Source organism: Pteropus medius, unplaced genomic scaffold (genome assembly GCF_902729225.1).
Source record: "Pteropus medius unplaced genomic scaffold, Ma_sr-lr_union100, whole genome shotgun sequence".
Taxonomy (NCBI): Eukaryota; Metazoa; Chordata; class Mammalia; order Chiroptera; family Pteropodidae; genus Pteropus; species Pteropus medius.
The window spans coordinates 8,164,904-8,187,157 of record NW_024345601.1 but is presented as its reverse complement, the minus strand read 5'-3'; the positions used below and the strand labels follow the sequence as shown (position 1 = coordinate 8,187,157).

The 22,254-nt window shown below is 35.0% G+C and overlaps 1 protein-coding gene across 6 annotated transcripts in view; it reads right to left on the bottom strand.

Moving 5' to 3' along the window:
- The window catches only part of TASP1 (taspase 1), a 219,565-nt gene extending 201,708 nt beyond the window's left edge, over positions 1 to 17,857 (bottom strand). For 5 of the 6 annotated variants that reach the window (XR_005655313.1, XR_005655314.1, XM_039874470.1 and 2 more), the window contains exons 1-4: positions 17,788 to 17,857; positions 8,795 to 9,007; positions 5,684 to 5,751; positions 3,882 to 3,950 (exon numbers count right to left, since the gene is read on the bottom strand). Coding sequence is in view for 4 of the 6 variants with exons in the window: in XM_039874470.1 (XP_039730404.1) it covers positions 3,882 to 3,950; positions 5,684 to 5,751; positions 8,795 to 8,933 (276 nt within the window). In the remaining 2 variants the exon portion in view is untranslated. Of the gene's footprint in view, positions 1 to 3,881; positions 3,951 to 5,683; positions 5,752 to 8,794; positions 9,008 to 17,207; positions 17,508 to 17,787 lie in introns of those variants that run through there. The other variant, XM_039874469.1, reaches the window with a different exon arrangement.
- Between the last annotated feature and the right edge of the window lie 4,397 nt (positions 17,858 to 22,254).

The window sequence follows — 22,254 nt, the reverse complement described above, 5'->3', positions numbered from 1 at the left end:
TCTATCATTATGTTTAATTCGCAGTATTCTACCTACCAAAATAACCCATTTTCAAAATGAATTAACCAAAATATTTCAAAGGCTACATCAAGATCTTCAAAATCTCAAACAGATTCATCAGTTTTCTCACAGAAGAATATAACCTCTCAAAAGTTTGTCATTTATATTTAATCTTTATTGCTTATTAGAACTTTTTAACCAGGCCTTAGTACTTTTTTAGAAAAAAAATTGATGTGCAAAGGGAGTTTCAGTATTTTATGAGTACTAGTACATTTTCTATCAGAATCTATGATACACTTTCTACTTTAGCAGTGAGTGGCTTCAAGACCCACCCAGAGCTATATCCAATTTCATCAAAGAAGAAATTCATATCAGAAGCTATATCATGTGAAATGTGCAAAATTATGGTCTGGAATTTCACTTTCACTACGTGAACCAAAATCTATTTCAAAAGCAGCCATGAAAGCAACTGTCTTCCAAATGCATATCCCTAGATATAAAGGTCAAATTGTTTCACAATATTTATCTTCTGTACTGTGAGTGAAATCAGAGTTGTACTATCCAATGGACAGAAGTCACTTTCCCAACAGTTATAAGGGTAATCTCAAAAAAGCTATAAATAGCTAAATGAAAGAATGGGATTGAATCGACTTAACAATAAATTATTAAAACATGATCCATAAACTGATCTTTCTATTTCCTTCCCCATATTTTATAGATAAACAAAATGCACTTTGGTGTCATATCATTTTCATTTCCACACTGCAAAAGACTTCTCCTATTGGGATGGCCACCTTCCCTCCCAAAACCCTAAAGAGAGAAGGTAGTTAATTTAATAGACAGGAACTTATGCACTTGGCCCCATCTCCCTTATTTAAACAAAGGAAATACACCACTCTGCTGCCCAGAAGTGGTAGTCTCAGGAAAATACAACTCATCTGTACTGGTAGACTAGATAAATGAAACCAGATATGATTAATCGGCTTCCAAGAAAAGGTCAACAACAATGTGCCCAGGGGTACTAAATAAGTATATAGGCCACCTAGACATACCATTTTTTATTATATGTCACATACATAAAAACTTTCTTTTCTTTCACCTTGTCTCTTCCTCCTCTCTGGCACTGAGTTGAGATCAGTGTACTTTTCATTTTTTGGGTAACTGCAAATTTTCATATTTTTCAAAATACAAGGCCCCTTATAGCCAATAAGGACTATTAAGACATTTCAGTCATTTAAATTCACAGTTAGTAAAGTGTTCAAGGATTCGAACTGATTTTCACTATCTGCCTAAGTAATAATGTAACAGGCAAGTTTTAAAAGTACAGTTTTGTTTTAGTCAAAAAGTATATTCCAAAGTCAAAGTGTGGTGATTGTCTACATGTAGTCAATAATTAGGACAAGACTACATAGATCGAACTTGGTCCCTACTGAATAGACTGATCAAAACTAAATATAAGCAGTTGCTCTCAAATTAAACATAACAGTATAAATCAGTCTCTCTGGGACATTCCAGTAGACTAAAAGGATCCGATATTTGCTTATATTTCTCAAAGTACAAAAAATATTAGAATCTGATTTCCAGATATATTTTGATTGACCCAAACTACTACAATACTTCTTCAACTGAACTCTTTATTTGAAAACCTCACCCTATTTAAAGGTGACAAATCACAATTATGCAAGGTGACTGAAACTGTAGAGGGCAGTATTAGCATGCCTGCCAACATAATTCTTAAGATTCAGGAAAATTCTTCCAGTTTGTGCAGCCTTAGCCTTTAAACTACTAATATATATTTCAAAGATTCCACACAAAAATAAATTTTTAAGGGTAATTCACGGAAATTCTTCCCTAAATTTAATAATTAAAGGGGGCAAAGTATACTAAACTCCTTCAGGCCAGTATTCTATGCTACCATTATCCACATAATAATCAAAAATAATAGAACACATTTGTTTAAAAGAAAAATCTTCATATCCACATTGTTAAAAAAAATACAGGTCATCATTCAAAATTATAAAGTTCACTTAGTCATTTGAAATGCATTACTCCAAAATATATTCTAAATCATTGTTAAAGCATAAATAAGTAAACTTTTTAAAAGTAGGGTTGATACATCTCTGATGAAAAATATGAAATATTCAACATGATATTAGTTTTACTTAAGAAAATCAAAGTTATTCTAAAATGAAAAGAAAAAAGAAATCTTAACTTCACCCGATTTTGTATTAATTGTTGCCATTACAGAATATCCCCCAGCTATGCATTAACCTTCTTTCCCCAGACCCACACTGACTCCATGCACTGGTAATCTCAGGACATCATCTTCTGCATGCACAAAGAAGAGTAATTTACAATTAACAACTGAATTAAGTTAGATTAAAACTTTCCCAGTGTGTGTTTTGAGTAAAGGTAAGATTTGGTGGTAAGCATACATCATTCTTTCTTACATCACTCTTCTCCTTTTATCCACAACATATAATTAACCTTTCTTTGACATTATAAAGTTTATCATTAATAGTTACCATAAATATTCACTTTATATATATCATTTCCAAAGCACCTCATAATAGTAATAATTGCTAACAGTTATGGGGTGTTTACTAGGTGCCTCACACTGTTCTAAGTGATTGCCATGTTAACTCAGTTTTCTTCACAACTCTAAAAAGTAGAAATTATTACTCCATATTATAAATGGGGAAACTGAGTCAAGCAGAGGCTGTGAGGTACCCAGAGACACATGGCTAATGATTGGTAGAGCTGGTATAAGATCTATCAGTCACAATAGGAGGGGACAACATATCCCTAAATTAGATGCCTCCGGGACCAAGACCAAACTACGACAGAACTGGAACTCACCATATATGTTCACCTTCCTTGACTACACTAGGACCAAGCTGAAAGTGTTAACAGGAGAGATTAAAATCTACAAAGAATGATCAAAAGTGCAACTCCACAATTAATTAAGAAAATATACAGGAAACATAGCTAGAACTTTTGGTAAACTCCTGGGCAATTTTCACAGGGAAGAGCAAGGCCAGGCATGATAGGGTAGGTGTCCTAATCTGAGAGCTTAAACATAAGGGCCACAGTCCAGTCAACTTGGTTAGATTTACTCTATTGCCTCCCCCCTCAAACTCATCTGTTTTACCTTCCTGTCTTATTTGATTCCCCAAGCTGTCTTCTCAATCAAAAAACTATTTGTTCACTATAATACTCTACACTGACTTACACAAATCTATCTTCTCTAAGTTTGAGCAGCAGAAGTCAGTCTTCTGAAGTCTTCAATATCCCCTGGACAAACTCATCTTCAAGGTTCCATATTAAGAGAAGTGAGAGACCCTCATTCTTGAATACGAAAGATTACAGCAAACTTGATCACTTCCCCACTAAATTCCTCAATGTCTCCAGTTAACTGGAGACCAACCGAAGAATCACATTGGACAAGACACACTTCACAGAACACAGCTTCAGGACATATACTGAACTGTTAAGTCAGTGAGGAAACTTTCTCTTCCACATTAGACACTTCTGAACAGTTGGAACTGTTTGTTTTCTAACATAAATTAATTTTGGAGGAAGTTAACTTCAGGAATTGTTGTACTGAAAATATGGAAGAAATATAAGGATCCAATCAACAGTAACTTTTATATTCATGTATTTCATAGAACAGGAGAAAGGGAAATTTTACCAATTTTTTTACATTACTCAGAGAAGTCTCCAATGAAAACACCTAACAATATCACAGTTTCTTCACAACTTTGTTAATATTGTTGGGAAACACTGGTCATATAATTGACTAACAGTTTCACAACATTTAAGAATAATAAATGTAAACTCACAAATATTTTAAATAAACCATAAATAGAAAAAAGAAATACCTCAAGTTCCACCAGAGCTGCAGTCACTGCATCTGTGGCAAGAGCACCAGCCTGTAGCTTTTCAATTGCCTATGAAAACAAGGGGAGAGATTATTCATTGTAAAACCACAACTTCTCAAACAACCCAGAAACTTTCCAAAGGCTTAAAGAAGTATAGAAAACATTTAGAGTTAATAAAAATTGACCTCTAGTTCAATATCATATTTTGAGATATAAACAACTTAGATTTAAAACAAGCAAGTGTTTATATTTGGGGTAGTTTATGATATAGCTCACTTAATATTATTGAAATTTAAGACAATGAAAAAAATCTAGCCACTAAATGCAGAGTGCAAGGAATTTCGTAAGTGAAAGGGCTTTGTTCATCACAGGGCAACAGAGACAGCTATAGAAATTATATGAATTCAGCTTGGTTTAAATATCCTGACAATTCATATTTTATATAGATAACTGAATCTCAGACTAAGCCAATAATTTCTTTTCCCACTCTTACTACTCTCCCACACCTAACTATAAAAAACAGTGACTCCCAATCACAGAGGCGTTTCAGAATCCTTAGGTGGAAACATACATTTGACAAAATCATTTTTGACACTATAATGTATTTTGTGAGATAAACAAATAACATTCTTTTGTAATATAAACTACAGAGAGTAAAAGTGTATAAAATCAGCTTGTTTCTTGGGTATAAATTAAGACAGGAAAGAAAAAGAAGGAAGACTAATTTCTAAATGAACTTTAAAGCTCCAATTTAGTCAATAAAAAGAAAGCCAAAAACAATACAAAATACAAAATTTTTAAGAAGTTCATTCATTGTATAAATTGAGGAAGCTGATTATATACTCCAAATGTATTAGGTTTCTAGGACTATAGTAGTTTTATAGAGTAAAACTTATTTCCTTTCAGATAATGAAGATTTCACACTTTGAAAAATAAGATAAAAATTATAAAAGCTTAGAGAACTTTTAGCTTTATTATAAATTTTTTAAAAGCCCTATAACAAAATATTCTTATTTATTTATGAGATTTTATTCATAAGAAAAAGCTTGGCTCACTAAGAAAGTATAATATTTCTTTTAAATGGTATGTAAATATGAATCAAAAGAACTAAGAGAATCATATTTACTTGATATACAATATCCAATTCACATTCTATTTGCATAAAAAGTAATGGAAAGTTTGCCAACAAAAGTAAATAGTCGGGATCAAAATAAAAACAAATAGTATTTCTTCTGAGTCCATCCTTGACTCCACATTAAATATTGAATAATTTAGCAAAATCTCAAAAACCAAAGAGGAAAAAAGCACAACTGAGTACAAGGGCAAAGCTAATTCAGGAATGACAATGAATGTCTATGATACAGTCTTCACATGATGAAAAACAGAAAGAAACTATACAGGATAAGCTCCCTAGTGAAAGCACCCATTTTCATTTGTTAGTATTTTTTTTTCTTCCCTTTACAGAAAGACATATTGGTCGTCTTTAAGCTGTTTTCCCTACGCCTTCTATAGAGCTCAATGCCTTTGCAAAAATTAAAAGATATATCACCATGTGCCCATAATTCCAAAAATACAGACTTTAATCTAGGAGAGAAAGGGAACAATCTATGCATGATTTGGAGAATAAAAAAGAAAAAGAAAACACAAAACAAACAAACAAATCTCACAAATATGAGCAAAAATATTTTATGTTCCAAACCAAAGATTACCTTATAAATCAAACCTTAAGTTTTTGAATTTCAAAGTAAAGCTCCTTTATGGTCAAAACAGAAATATTTCTATCATGCACATTCCTTTCATACCTTCTGACAGGCTCGTTTGCATACATGTTTATATTCCTTGGCTTTGGATTCAGAATGATAACCTGCACCTGTAGTGGAACAAACCAAGCAATTATTAATATGCACTAAAATATCAGAGATCTGGCTTATACTATATAAATAGATCATACAAACTGATGTTCTCCTAGTGACAATAAAACTGCTGTCCTAACTATAGGGAGTTTTAAAAATCTAATAGATTTCTTTCTCTACCATCAACCTTTTTAATACCATGCCTTATTTCCTTTTTCAAAAGCTATTTTCCTGGGAGAGGCGCTAGAACTAGCTCATGTCTCCAAATAAGTTTCACCAAGGTCAACTCCCTTCCCATTGAAAAACTTCTCTCCAAAGCCAGGAGTTCTTTGGTCCGGAGTTGATGATACAGGCAGTACCAGGGAAAGAGTCCTTTCAAGTTCCTCTCTGTTGACCTTCAGCAAGCACCTGCCATTTGAGAATCCAGAATTTTTAAGAGTAACTTCAGAAAACTAAGTAGTTTCTAAATAACATTTGAAGTTGAGGGGTGTGGACATCCCATCTGTCCACAACCACCCCAATATTGCCACTCCTACCCAAACCTTTAAATCCTCTTACCTCCTGAAACATAAGTTCAGAATGTCTCTGAAACCTCAGTGATGGTATATTTATGACTGCCTATTAGAAATTCTGTTGATCCCTATCTCTTAATCAAACACCCAGCAACTTCCTCAAGAGAAGGGCTCTGAAATTTGTTTCCCTAAGATAATAGTTGCTTAGTTAAGGATTTGAGAATAATTTAAACAAGAAAGAAACCAAGAATCCTTAAACTACCGTAATAATCAGGCTCTAATCAAAGCTCTAAAACCTTTTCCCATCTTCTCTCCCTTCCCTACCCTTGCCCACAAGGCCCCATAGGGCTACAACGTAAGGAAGGTTAAGAACTACATCTCTATGCCTAATGGCTACTCTGACACAAGGCTGAAGACTGACACAAACTTAACCCACCTTTCCTCAAGGCACAGAAAGACCTGGCCATGGTTAAGGGACCCAAGAGAGCAGAAAAGGTGCCCAAGCAACAGGAATCCATAATACACCCAAATTCTAATCCTGTTTCTCAGGAATACTTTATAGAACATGTGCCAATATTTTACAGGCCTCTCCTCATGGTCCTCTAATAGATGATCTCAGGTCTGTTGTCTTAGATCTCATGGCCCCAATTTTTCAGCAGTGTTTCCCAAAGCATGAGACACTATTGCCAAACAGATAACTTTAGCATACGGATGACAGCATTAACAGCATTAACATATAAATCCTCCTGCTCAAAATAGGGAAACAGTCTCAATGTTGCTAATTCCTCTATTTAACAAAGGAAAGGTAGGCTTAGGATCTAAGCCACTGACATGAAACAGGATCTAACTAAAATTTAATTACACCCATTTTGTTTGCATTGGTTTATTTTCTCTTCATGCAAGTGATAACGGAAATTCCATTTCGGTAAAGTTTTATCTTTAAAATTTTTAAGTAAAAAAAAGTGTTTAGATTCTTAACATTAGATAAACAGTATAGGTAGTATACAGAGCTGGGAAAAAATCAAGAATCTACTACTCAAATGTCTAAAATTTGGACAAATCTCCTCTAGTACTAAAAAAAGGCATTAAAATCTCTACACTGGATAAGAACTGAAATTTCATCCCTTAATTGTGCAAGATACATACTTCTGCATGATCAATCTGATCTTCTAAGAAATTAGGAAGGAGGAGTAGTCACCCCTCATCCACACAATCCTGCCATAATCCTGATTTCCTTCAATTACTGCTGGCCCCAGCACCAACCTTCCCTAGGAGCCATTACCATCAAGTATGGCTGAGAAAGGATGGGTACCACCATGACAGTCATAGAAAGCAACACTTGCCAACTAATCAAATGCTCTATGTTGTTGCTTGTTATAAATGTCAGACCTTTCTTGTACAATTTTCAAATACTCATTCTGAATAAAATAACTCACTGGGAACTATGAAAGATGTACACTGGCCTATAAGTCTGAAGGCAGGATTTCTAGTCTCAGGGCTATTTCTAGAAATTTATCTCATTTCTTAGTACAATTATTTGGAAGGCAAGGAAATTGAACATTTCTTGTTTTTGGTTTTCTTTTGTTTTGTTTTTAGATCCTTCTGGATTAGATTCCATAAAATTTCCCAAGCTGTCCAGTCCAAATATAGCCAAAGATTAATGACCAAGCAGGACAACAGTTTGACAAGAAGAAATAATTCCACTCCTCACCCCATACCAAAACTAACCTTGCTCCCATCCTACCTTGCTCCCATCTTATCTGACTGGCTGAGGAAAGTTCAAAGGAGACCCAGCCATTCCTCTTCCTTCATGGAGGTCATGAATTTTAGAATCTGAATGCAGGCAAATAAAAATGACTAAATAAATAAATAAATAAAAGGCCTGCTGAGCAGATATGGGCAGAGGTGCATTGCTCTGAAACCCGAGACTCTTCATTGATGGGGGACCCAAGGGAATATCATGTTATCTGTCCTTGAGGTCTTCTGAAGAAGAAATTACAGGCTGATGTACTGCCAAGAGCACTAGATAGGGACTAAAGGGCTCATCTAAGGGTTTCTCCACCTGGTTCTAGCACAAACTAGCTGTGTGGCTGAAGCCACTCAATCTCTCTGGTATTAAGGTTCCTCGTTTATAATATTAAGAAGCCAAACTTGTTCTATGACTGTGTAATTACACTCTAAAATGGCTATTGTCAAAAGGAGTCAATAAAATTTTTTTGGTGGCATTATTTTTAAAACTACAAACCAGAGTTTAAAAAATTACTTTGTCTGGTTTTAACACGACCTAAATACACCTATTTAGGATAAAAGTAAATAATAGGGGAGTAGAGTGAAGAAGACATAGGAAGGACAGTCATTTATAAGATCTTCCAAGTAGGAAATCAGGGAAGGCCCTCACTATGTCAAAGTCAATCTCTTTGGTTCCAACTCCTCTCCAGTAGTCTGTCTCCTCCAGAGATGAAGTTCAATTCTCAGTGTACTTCAAGGCAAGGAAAAAAAAAAAAATCAACATCATTGTCATCTTCTGACTCACTCACTCAGAGCTTACCTGCATGTACCAACACAAAGCCCCCGCGCTTCTCTTTATGATTTGTTTCCAACTCTTTGGCTGTAATTTTAACAGTTGAAACCTGAGATGATCTGGAAGGCAGCAATTCTCCAGAACTCATTCCCTTCTCCATGGTCATTCTCTGAGATTACCATCTTCTATTGGGAAAAGAGCATACTTCCATCCAAAAGTAATTGCAGGAAAAGAATTACCCTAAAGGAAAACAGAAAAAGATGGTATACATTCCTTTCCACTAACACAAACATAACTTATACAAATTAGTACAAAGATAACTATCAAAAAACCTAATTTTAAAGTTATTTAAATGAATAATACAAAGAATATAAAAAGGTTAGAATTTAAATCTCTGTCAAATGACAGTACTTATTTGAAGACATAAACAAAAGAACTGTTGTAAAAAGACTTCATAGTGAGTCCAAAAATATTTTATCTTTTATTTTACCTATATTGAAAAAAATCTCAATATAACTGAAATATCACTTTCCACTCCCTCCAAACCAAACGCTAGTAATCTCTGGGATATTCTAGAATCATAGGCAGTGCTGGCAACATTACCAAACCTTGACATAATGCCTAAATTGCTTACTTTTTTTCTAGCTCTATTGAGATATAATTGACATACAATATTGTGTAAGTTTAAGGTGTACAACATGATTTGATACATGTATATACTAAAATGATCACAATAAGGTAAGTTAACACATCTATCACCTCAACATAATTACTATGTTTTGTGTGTGGTGAGAACATTTCAGATCTATAGATAGCTGCTTATTTAAATAAACGAAGCAACATATAGATTCACACTGCTCTGAGAACCTCTTAAGAAAACAGTTTAATCCTCCACAGCTCAGTCGTAAAACACGAATGCTAACCAAATGATACGACTAAACCAAGAAATTAAAATAACACTTATGCAAAAAACTTGTTAATTTTCAGGAAAGCATTATTTCTGAGGTCAACAGAAAATGATGAAATATAAAATTTAATAAAGTAAATTACAAGCAACTTATATGACAAAGTTTTTAATCTTTCCCATAAGCTTCCAGCAATCTTGGCTTAATAACAAAAATGATGGCAGAACACATTTCATATTAGGGAATAATGGATCATGTAAAAATTGACACAGAGATTTAAAGAAAATCTGAGTCAAGTAGTTGAAACTACTTAATCCATTTCCTGTTTACTCTGAGAATATTCACCAGTGGCGCTTGGAAGCTGAAGTTTACCCCCAGAGATAATTTGCTGATTATAGTCCTAACCTTAACTCAAGGTTTGCCATGAAATATCTCGCTTTCATTATTATTTTTGAATTGCTCTAGCATATCAATAGTCTTTGGAAACAAATGACATCGTTTTATTTATAGTATTCTATTTTTAGTAGTGGTATTTCCATTTACAAAATATAATAATTCTCAGTATTCCCATTTACAAAATATAATAATTCTCGATCGCTAAAAATGTCAAACCCTAGAAAATGTAACATTCCTATGCATGATGTTAAATTAACGCTGGACATGAGCTGCATTTTATTTTTCTAAATGGGAAAAGGGTTATAAACACCTAGATTCATACTATTATGTGAAAATCTGTACCTTATTCTAAATTGAGAGAAGTGGGGGTGAGGCACAAGTCTTTTTTTTCCAAAATAAAACATAAAGAGTGACTTAGCTGCCTAGTCCAAAAAAGCAGTGTTACTCAAAGAGCGGTCTGCATACCAGTGTTTGTTACCAGTGTACAAGAAATTATTATTTTATTAATATATTAATTGCTTTACATGCACATTTTCAATAAACATCGTGTATTGTTTTGTATTTCTTGTTTCTTCATGCTTCATTTATAATTATATTTTTGAAAAATTTTATGTTAAATCTAATAATAATTTGAGCTTTTATTTTTATCTTTCATTCATAGTTCCATATTTCAGTTTTGTTTGGTTTGGTTTTGGTTTGCTTTGCTTTTTGATTTTGATTTTTGCATTTACAAAAGAAATGATCACCAACGAATTGAAAAATGTTTTTAATTGATCCTTTACACAAGAGATGATCTGAGAAGCACTGCAATATGGTATTTTAACTTCCTTTAATTCCTGGTTAGAAAGAGTAATATTTTTTATTATATAACATTAATTTAAAGGGCAAATAGTTTTAAATCAAATATATATATGTGTATGTGTTCTATTAAAATGTTTACATATATTCATAAACGCGGGGAAAATTTTTTTGATTACAAAGAGTACTGAGCTGATTAAATAAACAGTGAATTAAAATGTCTGTTTTCGTTTTTGTTTTGTGGTCGTGCCTGTCTTTCTAAGGATGGATTTTCTTCCAAAGATTTCACAAGGATCTACCTCAATTATCTTTATTAGACTTTGGTTATTTCTCTGAGATAGGTTATATTTATTCATGTGTCAGTTAAATTTAAATAACTATGGGTCATCTGTCAGGAAAGGTCATCATGTCTGACCCAGCCATGAAATGATCTTGGGCCCACTTAGTCCCCACAAAAATAGGCTTTAAGGAAAATTGAAAGCTTCAGTTAAAATGAAAACATATCCAAGCAATATTAAACTTCAAGCTACTCTGTCATAAGATGCATTTTTTTATTAAATAAAAAATTAGAACATATACATTTTATAATGAATAAAGTTTGATGTAACAGGCTTTTTAACATGAGATTTTAAAACACCACTTCTCAAGTTTGTCTGAAAAAAATAAAATGTAGAAGATGAATTAATATGCTACTTCTTGAGCAACCTACGCCATCCCTCAGAGACTATCTGAAATATATTTATTTTGCAAACCATGCCATCTCAACAAATTCCTCTAAAAACGTTAGCCCCAAAGTTTTGCTAGACTGGATAAAGAATTCAAGTAAGCAGGCTATCCAATGTACAACTCTAGCCTGCAATTCACAGTGGTTACTGGAATATTTTTAACTGAATTAGAAATCAAGCAACTTCTCCAACATCAGTTTTTGTTTAACTCAAAACCCATTAATGGTCTGACCTATCTAATAAATAGTTCCAACAAGTGACTAAAAAAGACAAAAAAGAGCTAATGGGCAAATCCCAGTTCACAGAAAAAATTATGTAACCATTTAAACATATCAAAAGATGCTAAACCTCATTCAAAAGAAAGATGCAAAGTAAAACTACATCCAAATATCATTTTTTTAACTTTGATTGACAAATATCAAAAAGTAAGATAACTACATTTTGAGGGTATAGAGACAACAGAAGTTCTCATACATTACTAGTAGCAGCATAAATTAACACAACTCAACAAGAGCAATTTGGCAAAATTGAACAAAATCACAGGTGCACACTGAAGGATTGTCTGTAATAGGAATGATATGAACCAACCACATGTCTTAATGAAAGGGTTAAAAATAAAAGCAGACATTGAACGGTGAGGGAAGAATGAGAATGTTCTTAATACATAAATATGGAATGACCAATTTTAAAGACATTTTGGTAAGTAAAAAAGGCATGAACATAAAAATATACAGCATCATATTTTGAAAGGGAGAAAAAATAATACAGCTAAATATATGTATGAAGTATATATATTTATCTAGAAGAATATACCAAAAGATAGTATAATAGCGGTCACCAGTAGACGATTTGGATGACTGATGGACAAAGGTGGAATAGAAATTTCACTCTTCACCATTTTGCACCTTTCAATTTTGAACGATTTGAATATATTACTTATAAAATGGTTTTTATTTATTTATGGGAACATAAGAAAACTAGTTAAGTCCAATTTCCAAAACAGGGCAAGCCTATGAGATCCCACTTAAAAACTGCAGCAAGAGGGAAATGCCATATTCTGAAGCTTCTCAACACACATCCTACCTAGGGAAGGAATAGACAAAAATGTGGCCAATCTACAATACTGGCCTAAGGTCTTGTTTTTGTTTTTGTTTTTCTGGATCTTGAACTTCTGGGGCAGCACAAACAAGAGGTAATCTAAAATTAAAATAAATAAATAAGTCATAGTACTTGATCTCTACAGTTAAGACTAAAGAGTAAAAAAATAAATCATGACCATAGATTAACATCAAATACCCCTGTGATGTTTTTATCACATTTGTAGTCATTATTACAAATCACTTTGAAATTGATGGAGCATTCTTACATCAATACATACACATGGAAAATGTCTAACACTTCAGCTAAGCTCTGAGGTAATACTCAACACAAAAGGTTTCCAATAAAAGTTGTGCATAAGCATGTTATAGTTTTACACAACAAAAGCAATTTTATAGATCCGTTATTATCAGGCCTTTGTTTCTGAATGATATGTCTGAATATGGACATTTTCAATTTCCAACCAGTGATGACATTAAAATTAGTTTTATTATTTCTAAAAAACACTGGCGACTTGTCCATCCTCTGCAACAGTTGCTTGAAAAGTTAAATATAAAGTTAGCATATGACTCCTAAGTATATATACCCAAGAGAACTAAAAACATGTCCAAGCAAAAACTTGTACATGGATGTTTAGCTCAGAATTATTCATAATAGTCAAAAAGTGAAAATAACTCAAATGCCCATGAACTGGTGATGAGTAAACAAAATATGGTATATTCATACAATGAAACATTTAGTCATAAAAAGGAATGAAGTACCGAGACACACTATGACATGAATGAACCTCAAAAAATATGAAAGAAGTCAGATACAAAAGACTACATATTGTCCACCTCCATTCATATGAAATGTCCATATTAGGCAAATATAAAGAGACAGAAAGTAGATTAGTGGTTGCCTAGTACTGGAAGGATGGAGGGGAATGACTGTTAATGAGGGAAGGATCTCTTTAGGGGATTATAAAATGTTATAAAATTGATAGTGGTGATGGTTATAAAATTCTGAATATATTAAATATCATTGAATTGTATACTTTAAGTGAGTAAATTATATGATAAATGAATTATACCTTAATAAAGCTGTTGCGGGGGGAGGTGGAACAACTTCTTGCTTCCCATAAATTGTTCTCTTTACCCATAAGATGTATCTTTTCCAAGTTACCAAACCCAATGGCCCCTTCTTAATCTTCTGCTTGCAACCTTTGATTCTCCAGATCCCCTGCCCTCCTTGGCAAGCATGCCAATCTATTATCTTAGCTCTTCATGGCCCCTCTAACCCCTCCCAACTTTTTTCTCTTACATGACTCTCAAACAGCCTGTCCATGAACCTATTCTCAAATGTCTCCTTCAGCAATTTCAACCACTGCCAATGTTTCTAACTATCCTCTCGTAAACTCGATGATTCCTCTTTATCATCTGTCTCTTGAACTCTAGCCACAAGTCTGGATAGCTCCACCTGGATCCTCCTCACTCTTAGCCTACCCAAAACAAATTTATCTTTCCCCAGAAGTCTAGTTCTTTCCATACTACTCTTTATTTTTTTTTAATAGCATCATCCTTTTCTAACTTACTTTAAAGTCGTTTTGAATTGCACCTAGTTTCCAAATTCTATAGATTTCTCCCTCAAGCATTTAACTTCTTTTTCCCTACTGCCTTGACCCTTATTCAGCTCACATACCTCTTAGTGTTAAATGTTACAAAAACATTTTAACTTTCCTCCCCAAGTCCGGGCTATCATAAAATATTCATCTGCAAAAAGCTGCCAAAATAAATCTAATAAAGGACAACTCCAATCAAGACAAACAGCATGCCAAAAAACATGAGAAGACAAAATATAAATGAGAAAATATCAATGTTATGAAAGGAATATTCAAAGAACTACAAACAAAAATAAAACTTTCTAACTAGCACTGTAACAACTGATAGACTGGAGTAACTATTTTGAAGAATTTGTCACTAAGTATCAAGAGCCTTAAAATGTATAATTTGTATACATTATCTTTCCAGAGATATTGCATGAAATAGTCTATAAAGACACAAGCAACAATACCAAGGATACCTCTAAGGAGAACTGGAAGACTGAGAGGCAAGAATGAATGGGAAACTTGATTTTCTCCCAATAACCTGTTATATTTGAACATTTTTTTCACTAGGTACTATCAACTTAAAAGAGAATATTTAAGTTAACCATCTCTCAGACCAAGATGAATATAAATTAACTTGATTATGAAAGCCAGAGGAGAAACTCAGAATGAAACATTATTTTTAATCCAGTGACTTTCATGGCACTGATTTAAGGTCTAAATTTTTACCCCATTTCTCTCAAAGATTGTTTTATTTTCCTACTGCAGGTGATAACACTTTTTTTTCCCTTATATCATTTGGAAAACTACAAGTCCTGTTTTCCCCTGGTGTTGACGTTTTTGCTCTAGATTTACCTAGTGTTTTAAAAGCAGTTGAAGGAGGAAGTTGTGAAATCCATCCATCTAAAAGCAAAAAGCTTTTACAGAAATCCAGCCCTTAAGCTATAGCAACTGATGAATAAAGTGTTTTGTTGCTCTTAACATCATGACACTAAAGGTTTAATGCCTCATTAAATGAGCTCCAAAACATACTTGTTTCATCTTTGACCCAGGAATTAAACCTCTGAGAACATTTTCTACCAAAATAACTTTAAATACAGAAAACGTTTTATGCTTTTAATGCTGTTTAACACAGTTTAAAAAAAAAAAAAAAGAACCTGGAAGTAAGCTAAATGTCCAACATAGAAAAATACTTAAAGATAACAATAACCTATATATTTATGTTCAACTGGTTTCCAAGGCCATTCAATGGGGAAAGAACAGGCTTTTTAACAAATGATGCGGGGGAAACTGAATAGCCAGATTGAAAGAATGAACTTAAATGCCTATCTTATGCCACACAAAAAAATTAACTCTACATCTTATATCAAGACTAAATGTAAGAGCTAAAACTATAAAGCTCTTAGAAAAAACAGAGATAAATCTTCATGACCTTGAATTTGAGTTTAGATATGACACCAAGAGCACAAGCAACCATAAAAATAGTAAATTGAACTTCACCCAAATTTTAAACTTTTGTACTTCAAAGGACACCATTCAAGAAAATGAAAAAAAACTACACAAAATGGATAAAACGCAAATATATATATATTGCAAATATATTTCATAAGGGACTGCCCCAGACTACATAAAAAAAAAAAAAATTATTTAAAAAATGGGCAAAGGAATTGAACTGACCTTTCCTCAAAGACATGCAACAGGCCAATAAGCAGAGAAAGCTTAACATTATTAGCCATCAGAGAAATGCAAATCAAAACCACAATGAGATGCTATTTCACAATCAATAGTATAGCTATCATCAAAACCATAATAAGTGTTAGAAAAAATATGGAGAAATCTGAATCCTCATATCCTGCTGGTGCAGGCCACTTTGGAAAACACGGCAGTTCCTCAAAAAGTTAGACCTAGCAATTCCACTCCTTCGATAAATATCCAAGAGAACTGAAAACATGTCCACACAAAAAGTTGTACCTGGATGTTTGTAGCGAAATTATTCATAATAGTCAAAAGTGGAAACAACCCAAATGTCCATCAACTGGTGATGGATAAACAAAATGTGGCATATTCATATAATTAAATGCTATTCAACCATAAAAAGGAATGAAGTTTTGATCCGTAACACAACATAGACGAACCTTGCAAACATTATGCTAAGTAAAAGAAGCTGGACACAAAAGGGCACATATTATGATTCCATTTACATGAAATGTCCAGAATAGGAAAATCCATAAACACAGAAAATAGATTAGTGGTTGCCAGGGGCTGGGGAAGCAAGTAGAGGCTAGATCTAATGAGGAGTGACTATAATGAGTACAAAGTTACTTTTGGAGGTGATAAAAATGTTCTGGAATTGGATAGTGATGATGGGTGCACAACTTTGTGACTATTCTAAAAAACCAACAAAAATACAATTTAAAAGGATGGATTTTTGTGGCATGTGAATTTTATCTCAGGAAAAAAAATCCATATAATAAATTCAATATACAAAAATTATGCCTTTTCTATATCCAAGGAGATTGATTCCAGGACCCCCACAGATACCAAAATCTAAGGATGGTCAAGTCCCTTACAATGCATTTTTTCCAAATATTTTTGATCTGTGGTTGGTTGAATCTGCATATATAATTCATAGACATAGATGGCCAACTGTAATCATTTTATACACATACACTATGACCAAAAGTAGATTAAGGCTGTGTTATAAAAAATATAAAGAACTCGAAATGTTGGGTTGGTGGAACTGTAGGTAATCTCTTTTTAAGTATTTCTGCATTGCCCAGACACGCCTTAATAAGCATGCACTGCTTTTTAAAAATGGGGGTAGGGGGGTGTCTTTATTTAAAAGAAACAATAAAGGAAATTATTAAACTCCCGTGTATAAAAATTCCTTAGCTTAGTAGTCAATGATCTCAGTGACAAGGTCCCCAAAATACCTTTCAATCCCTTCCCCTATAGCGGCCAGTCAAGTTGAACTCCCTTCCGGAAACACGATGCCCTCAATATCCAGGGCACCTCCAGCTCCTGTTTTTCACCCTCCTCTCCAGCTGCTCCTTCTCCTCTTCCTTCTCCGCTATGTACAGTAAATGCTAACGTCCCGCGGGAGTCTAATCAGGCCGCTATTACACACGGAGCTGCTTTGGCTCCAACCCGGCACGCAAGACTAGGGCGCACACCCTCGCGTCTCTGCAAGCCTCATATGCGAAGAAACCCGCAGACCGAGACTGCAAAGTAAGTGAAGGACAGCGAGAACTCCCCACACATAGTCCCTTCCCAGGAACGGGAATGAGACCGCCAAGCTGGAGTCAAGGCTGGGAAGGGGGCCGTCGCGGGCCCCACGCGCGACCGAGGGAACGAGGGACGTCCGGGTCCGCTCCTTCAGCACCGCCCCAGGCAAGGGGCATCCTGCGCACTGCCCTGTCCTGGTCCCGGAGAGGACGAACCAGCGAACGCACAGAGCCAGGACAGAGGATGCAGCGCGGCAGCGCGGACAGCGTGAGAAAGAAGGACACTCACCCGCGTCAGCCCGAACCCTTAGAGCACCGGAAGTAGTCACTGGCCCGTTGCTAGGGTGAGGAAGCGGGGGTGACGTCTATGCTTCCCATTGGTGTTGAGTGTAACCACGTGGCCGGAAGCATACGCTCACGCGCCGCTCTGACTCCACCCTGTGCTCCAGAGCATTTCACCTGGCTGTGGTGTTGCAGTGCCGACTCTACCTGAAACTTCGTTTCTGAGCTGCGCAGGCGCCCTTGCCTATGTCTCTTCACCCGGACCCTTAGGGAGTCGGCGGGTGTGACTGTTCCAGTGGTTGGCAGACTAACGATGTGATAGAAAACGAAATTAAAGTAGCCATCATTTATTGAGGTGTCACTTAAGACCTTAATTTTATTAAAATCCTCGAGGGCCCCTTACACCCTAGGGAAATCTGATAAACATGGGCATGCACATATGTCTCATCAAAATTCTTTTTTCATTTCCTTAGTGGAAGATGGGGCCAACCTTGCCCTAGGATGAATGAAACTGTGATTGGCCTTTCTTTCACCATCTAGATCTGAAACAAAGATCCAGTAACACTATGTGATCCCTTTGATGTTTTCTTATGATTGTTAACAAGAATATTTTAACATATAACCACCTTTAAACCTGCCTTGGGAAACAGGTTAAAAGGAGTAAAGATGGTCCCCAGTCCAGCAGCTTCAGCGGCACCTGGGCTCTTAAAAGAAACTCAAATTTTTAGGCCTCGCCACAGATTTACTGAAACAATCAGAATGTTGGGTTTGGTATCCAACATTATGTTTTACAAAGCTCCCTCGCCACCCAAGCGATTCTGATGTACCTAAAATTTGAGAACCACAGAACTCTTTAGCCTAGTTGTAGAGATGGGGTGGAAAGGGTATGGGAAAAGCACCTCAGAAGAGTGGAGTGCAACCAAGAATTTGTGTCTTCAACAATCAAGAAAAAGAGAAAGAGAGTTTTGTTCTAATATGGGAATGAGACCCTGGAACTGATTCCCGTTCTGGGATTCCTGGATCAAAAAATATATGTGAATTGTATGGAAAAGATTTCTCAACTGCTAGTAATAACTTTTCAATTATCCAATGTATTTTTCTGCTAATATTATTCTCTACGATCAGAAATAAAAGGATAGAAAATATGGAATTTCCTCAAATAATTAAAAATAGATCAACCATACAATCCAGCAATTCCACTTCTGGGTATATACATAAGGAAATGAAAAAAGAATTTTGATGAGATATATATGTGCATGCCCATGTTTATCACAGCATTATTCACAATAGCCAAGATAATGAAAACTATCCAAATGCCCATCAGTGGATGAATGGGTAAAAAAAAGATGTGATACACATGCACAAAGGAAAATTTTTCAGCCTTGAGAAAGGGGATATCCTTCCATTTGCGACACCATAGATGGACCTTGAGCACATTAAATTAAGCAAGGTAAGTCAGACAGGAAAAGACAGCACTGTATGATATAACCTATATATAAAATCAAAAAAGTTAAACCTGTAAAAAGCAGGGAATAAAATGGTGATTACCAAAGGATGGAGGTTCAAGGGTACAAACTTGTAACAAGTAGTAAGTAAGCCATAGAGAGCTAATGCACAGTATAATGAACATAGACAATAATATTGTACTACAATTATGTAAATGTGATAAGAAGTATCACATTCTTTCGATTATATAAGTTACTCCCTATCCTTCCCACAAATATCTTTTTTCTTCCACAATTTTTTAAACTTTGAACAAGACAAACGCGAGATTACTTGACTCTCATTTCAAGCCCTGATGACAACACATTGTCTTCTGAGCCCTGACAAAGACTAGCAAGGTTATAGGAAGCCCAGTAGTCATCTCTTGTTTTTATCCCTGTGGTCTGCCTGCCTGTCCATCTATCTGTCTGTCTGTGAAGTATCTGGCCAGGAAACTCATCATCCTTGATTTATAGGACAACTGTAAATGCGTTTCCTGAGTAGCAAACTGTCCTAGCCATTTGTGGTTGTTTAATTTAGTGCCCTTCTCCACATTTGCCTACCTTAACTTATTTTAATATATAACAATTCTTCATTCTCTCATAAGCTTGTCGTGAAGATTAAACAAAACCAGCATCAGCTTCTCAACCATCTTTCTCTGGTCACTCTTTTATTTTTTTCAGTTTTATTGAGGTATGTTTAATATACAAAAAAATGCACATATTTAATGTATACATTTTGCTGAGTTTGAAGATATGCATCCACCTGTGATACTGTCCTCACGGTCAAAGTAATAAACATATCCATCACCTCCAAAAGGTTTCTGTGTCCCTTTGTTGTTTGGGAGTGGTGGATAAGAAAACTTAACGTGAGATCTACCTTTTCAACAAATTTTTAAGTGCACAACATTGTATTGTTAACTATAGGCCCTATATTTTAGAACAGATCTCTAGAACTTAGTAATTTTGTATAACTATACTCATTAAACAATACCTCCCCATTTCCCCTCTCCCCAACCCCTGGAAACCACCATTCTGATTCTGAGTTAAACTATTTTAATACCTCAGATAAGTGGGATCATGAAGTATTTGTCCTTCCATTACTGGCTTATTTAACTTAAGATAATGTCCTCAATGTTCATCCATGTTATTGCAAAGGGCAGGATTTCCTATTTTTTTTTAAGTCTGAATATTCTCTTGTATGTATATACCACATTTTCTTTATTCATTCATCTTTCAGTGGATATTTATTTACATTGTTTTCATATCTTAGCTGTTTTGAATAATGCTGCAATGAAGCTGGGAGTGCAGCTATCTCTTCAAGATCTTGATTTCAATACTTTTGGATAAACATCCAGATGAGATTACCAGATATCACATCCCCCTTCTAGTCCTCACTGGTTCCCTCCCCACTTTATCATTGTCAGCAGCACATAGCTCAGGCTAATCCTTGATAATTTTTTTCTGTTGATTTTGTTTATCAACCATCTCTCCTGCAAGGTCAGTTCCATGAGGACAGGAACTTTAAAAGAAAATAAGATTTTATTGATATTTAACATTAATAAAGAAAAGTACAGATTGATGACGCTACAAAGTGAACATACTGCATAATCACTCAGATCGAGTGAAAGAAGTCACAACCTCTCCCCAGGGTAATCCTGACTTCTAATATTATTCATCCATTTTGTCTGTTTTTGAACTTTATGCAAAAAAATAAAATAAATTTATAGTTTAACTCTCTTATATCGACATTATGCTTTGAGATTAGTCCATATTTATGTTTTTTCTCTTTGTTCTGTGGCATTTTATTGTGTGACTATTTATCCATTCCACTGTAGATGGTCATTTGGGTGCTTTCCATATAGGCTTGTTATAGTTTTAATTGTGTCCTTTCAAAAAAGATATGTCGAAATACTAACTGCTAGTGCCTATGAATGTGATCTTATTTGGAAATAGGATCTTTGCAGATGTAATCAAGTAGAGATGAGTCATTAGAATGGGCCCTTAATCCAATATGACTGTGTCCTTATAAGAAGAAAATTTAATGTGGTGACAGAAAGAAATCTAGCTATGGGAGGTGAACACACAATACAATATATATATGCCTTACTGTTAAATTGTACACCTGAAACTTACTGGATTTCATTAACCAATGTCACCATAAAAAAATTAAATAAATAAATAAATAAATAAATACACTCGTTTCAATCATAAAAAAAATTAGACACAGACACACAAAGAGAGAACACCATGTGATGACAGAGGCAGAGATTGCAGTGATGCAGTTGCAAACCAGACAATGCCAAGGATCAAAGGCTACCACCAGAAGCTAGGAAGAAGCAAAGAAGGATTCTACCCAGAATCTTAGTGTGAGCATGGCCATGTTTACACCTTGATTTTGAACATGTAGCCTCCAGAACTCTCAGAGAATAGATTTCTCTGTTTCAAACCACCCAATTTGTGGTACTTTATTACAGCAGTCCTAGGAAACTAATACAGGGCTATTATATAAATAATACTTCTATCATCATTTTGGTACTTGTCTTTTGCTATACTCATGCTCACATTCTTTACACTCACAGTTCTAGGATTGACTAGGCTCAGCTATGCAGAGTTTATTTGGAGTCTCTCATAAGTTGTTATATAGCAGCTGGGGCTAGAATCACTTGAAGGCTTCTTTACTCGCATATCTGATGCCTGGACTACTATAGCTGGAACAGCTGGGCAATTGTTGGGCATCTCTCTCTCCATGTAGCCTCACCATGTGACTTGGGTTTCTTCACAGCATGAAGGTCACAGTGTAATTGGACTTCTTACATGGCAGCTGACTTCTCCCAGCACGAGCATTCCTAGAAAAAGGAAGTGGACACTGCCAATTCTAACAGAGGGCCACTGGTACCATAGAAAGGCCAGTCAAAGACCAGATAAGATTTAAAGGGGTGTGTCACTCTTTCCACCTCTTGATAGGAAGAATGACATATGTCTGTAGGGAA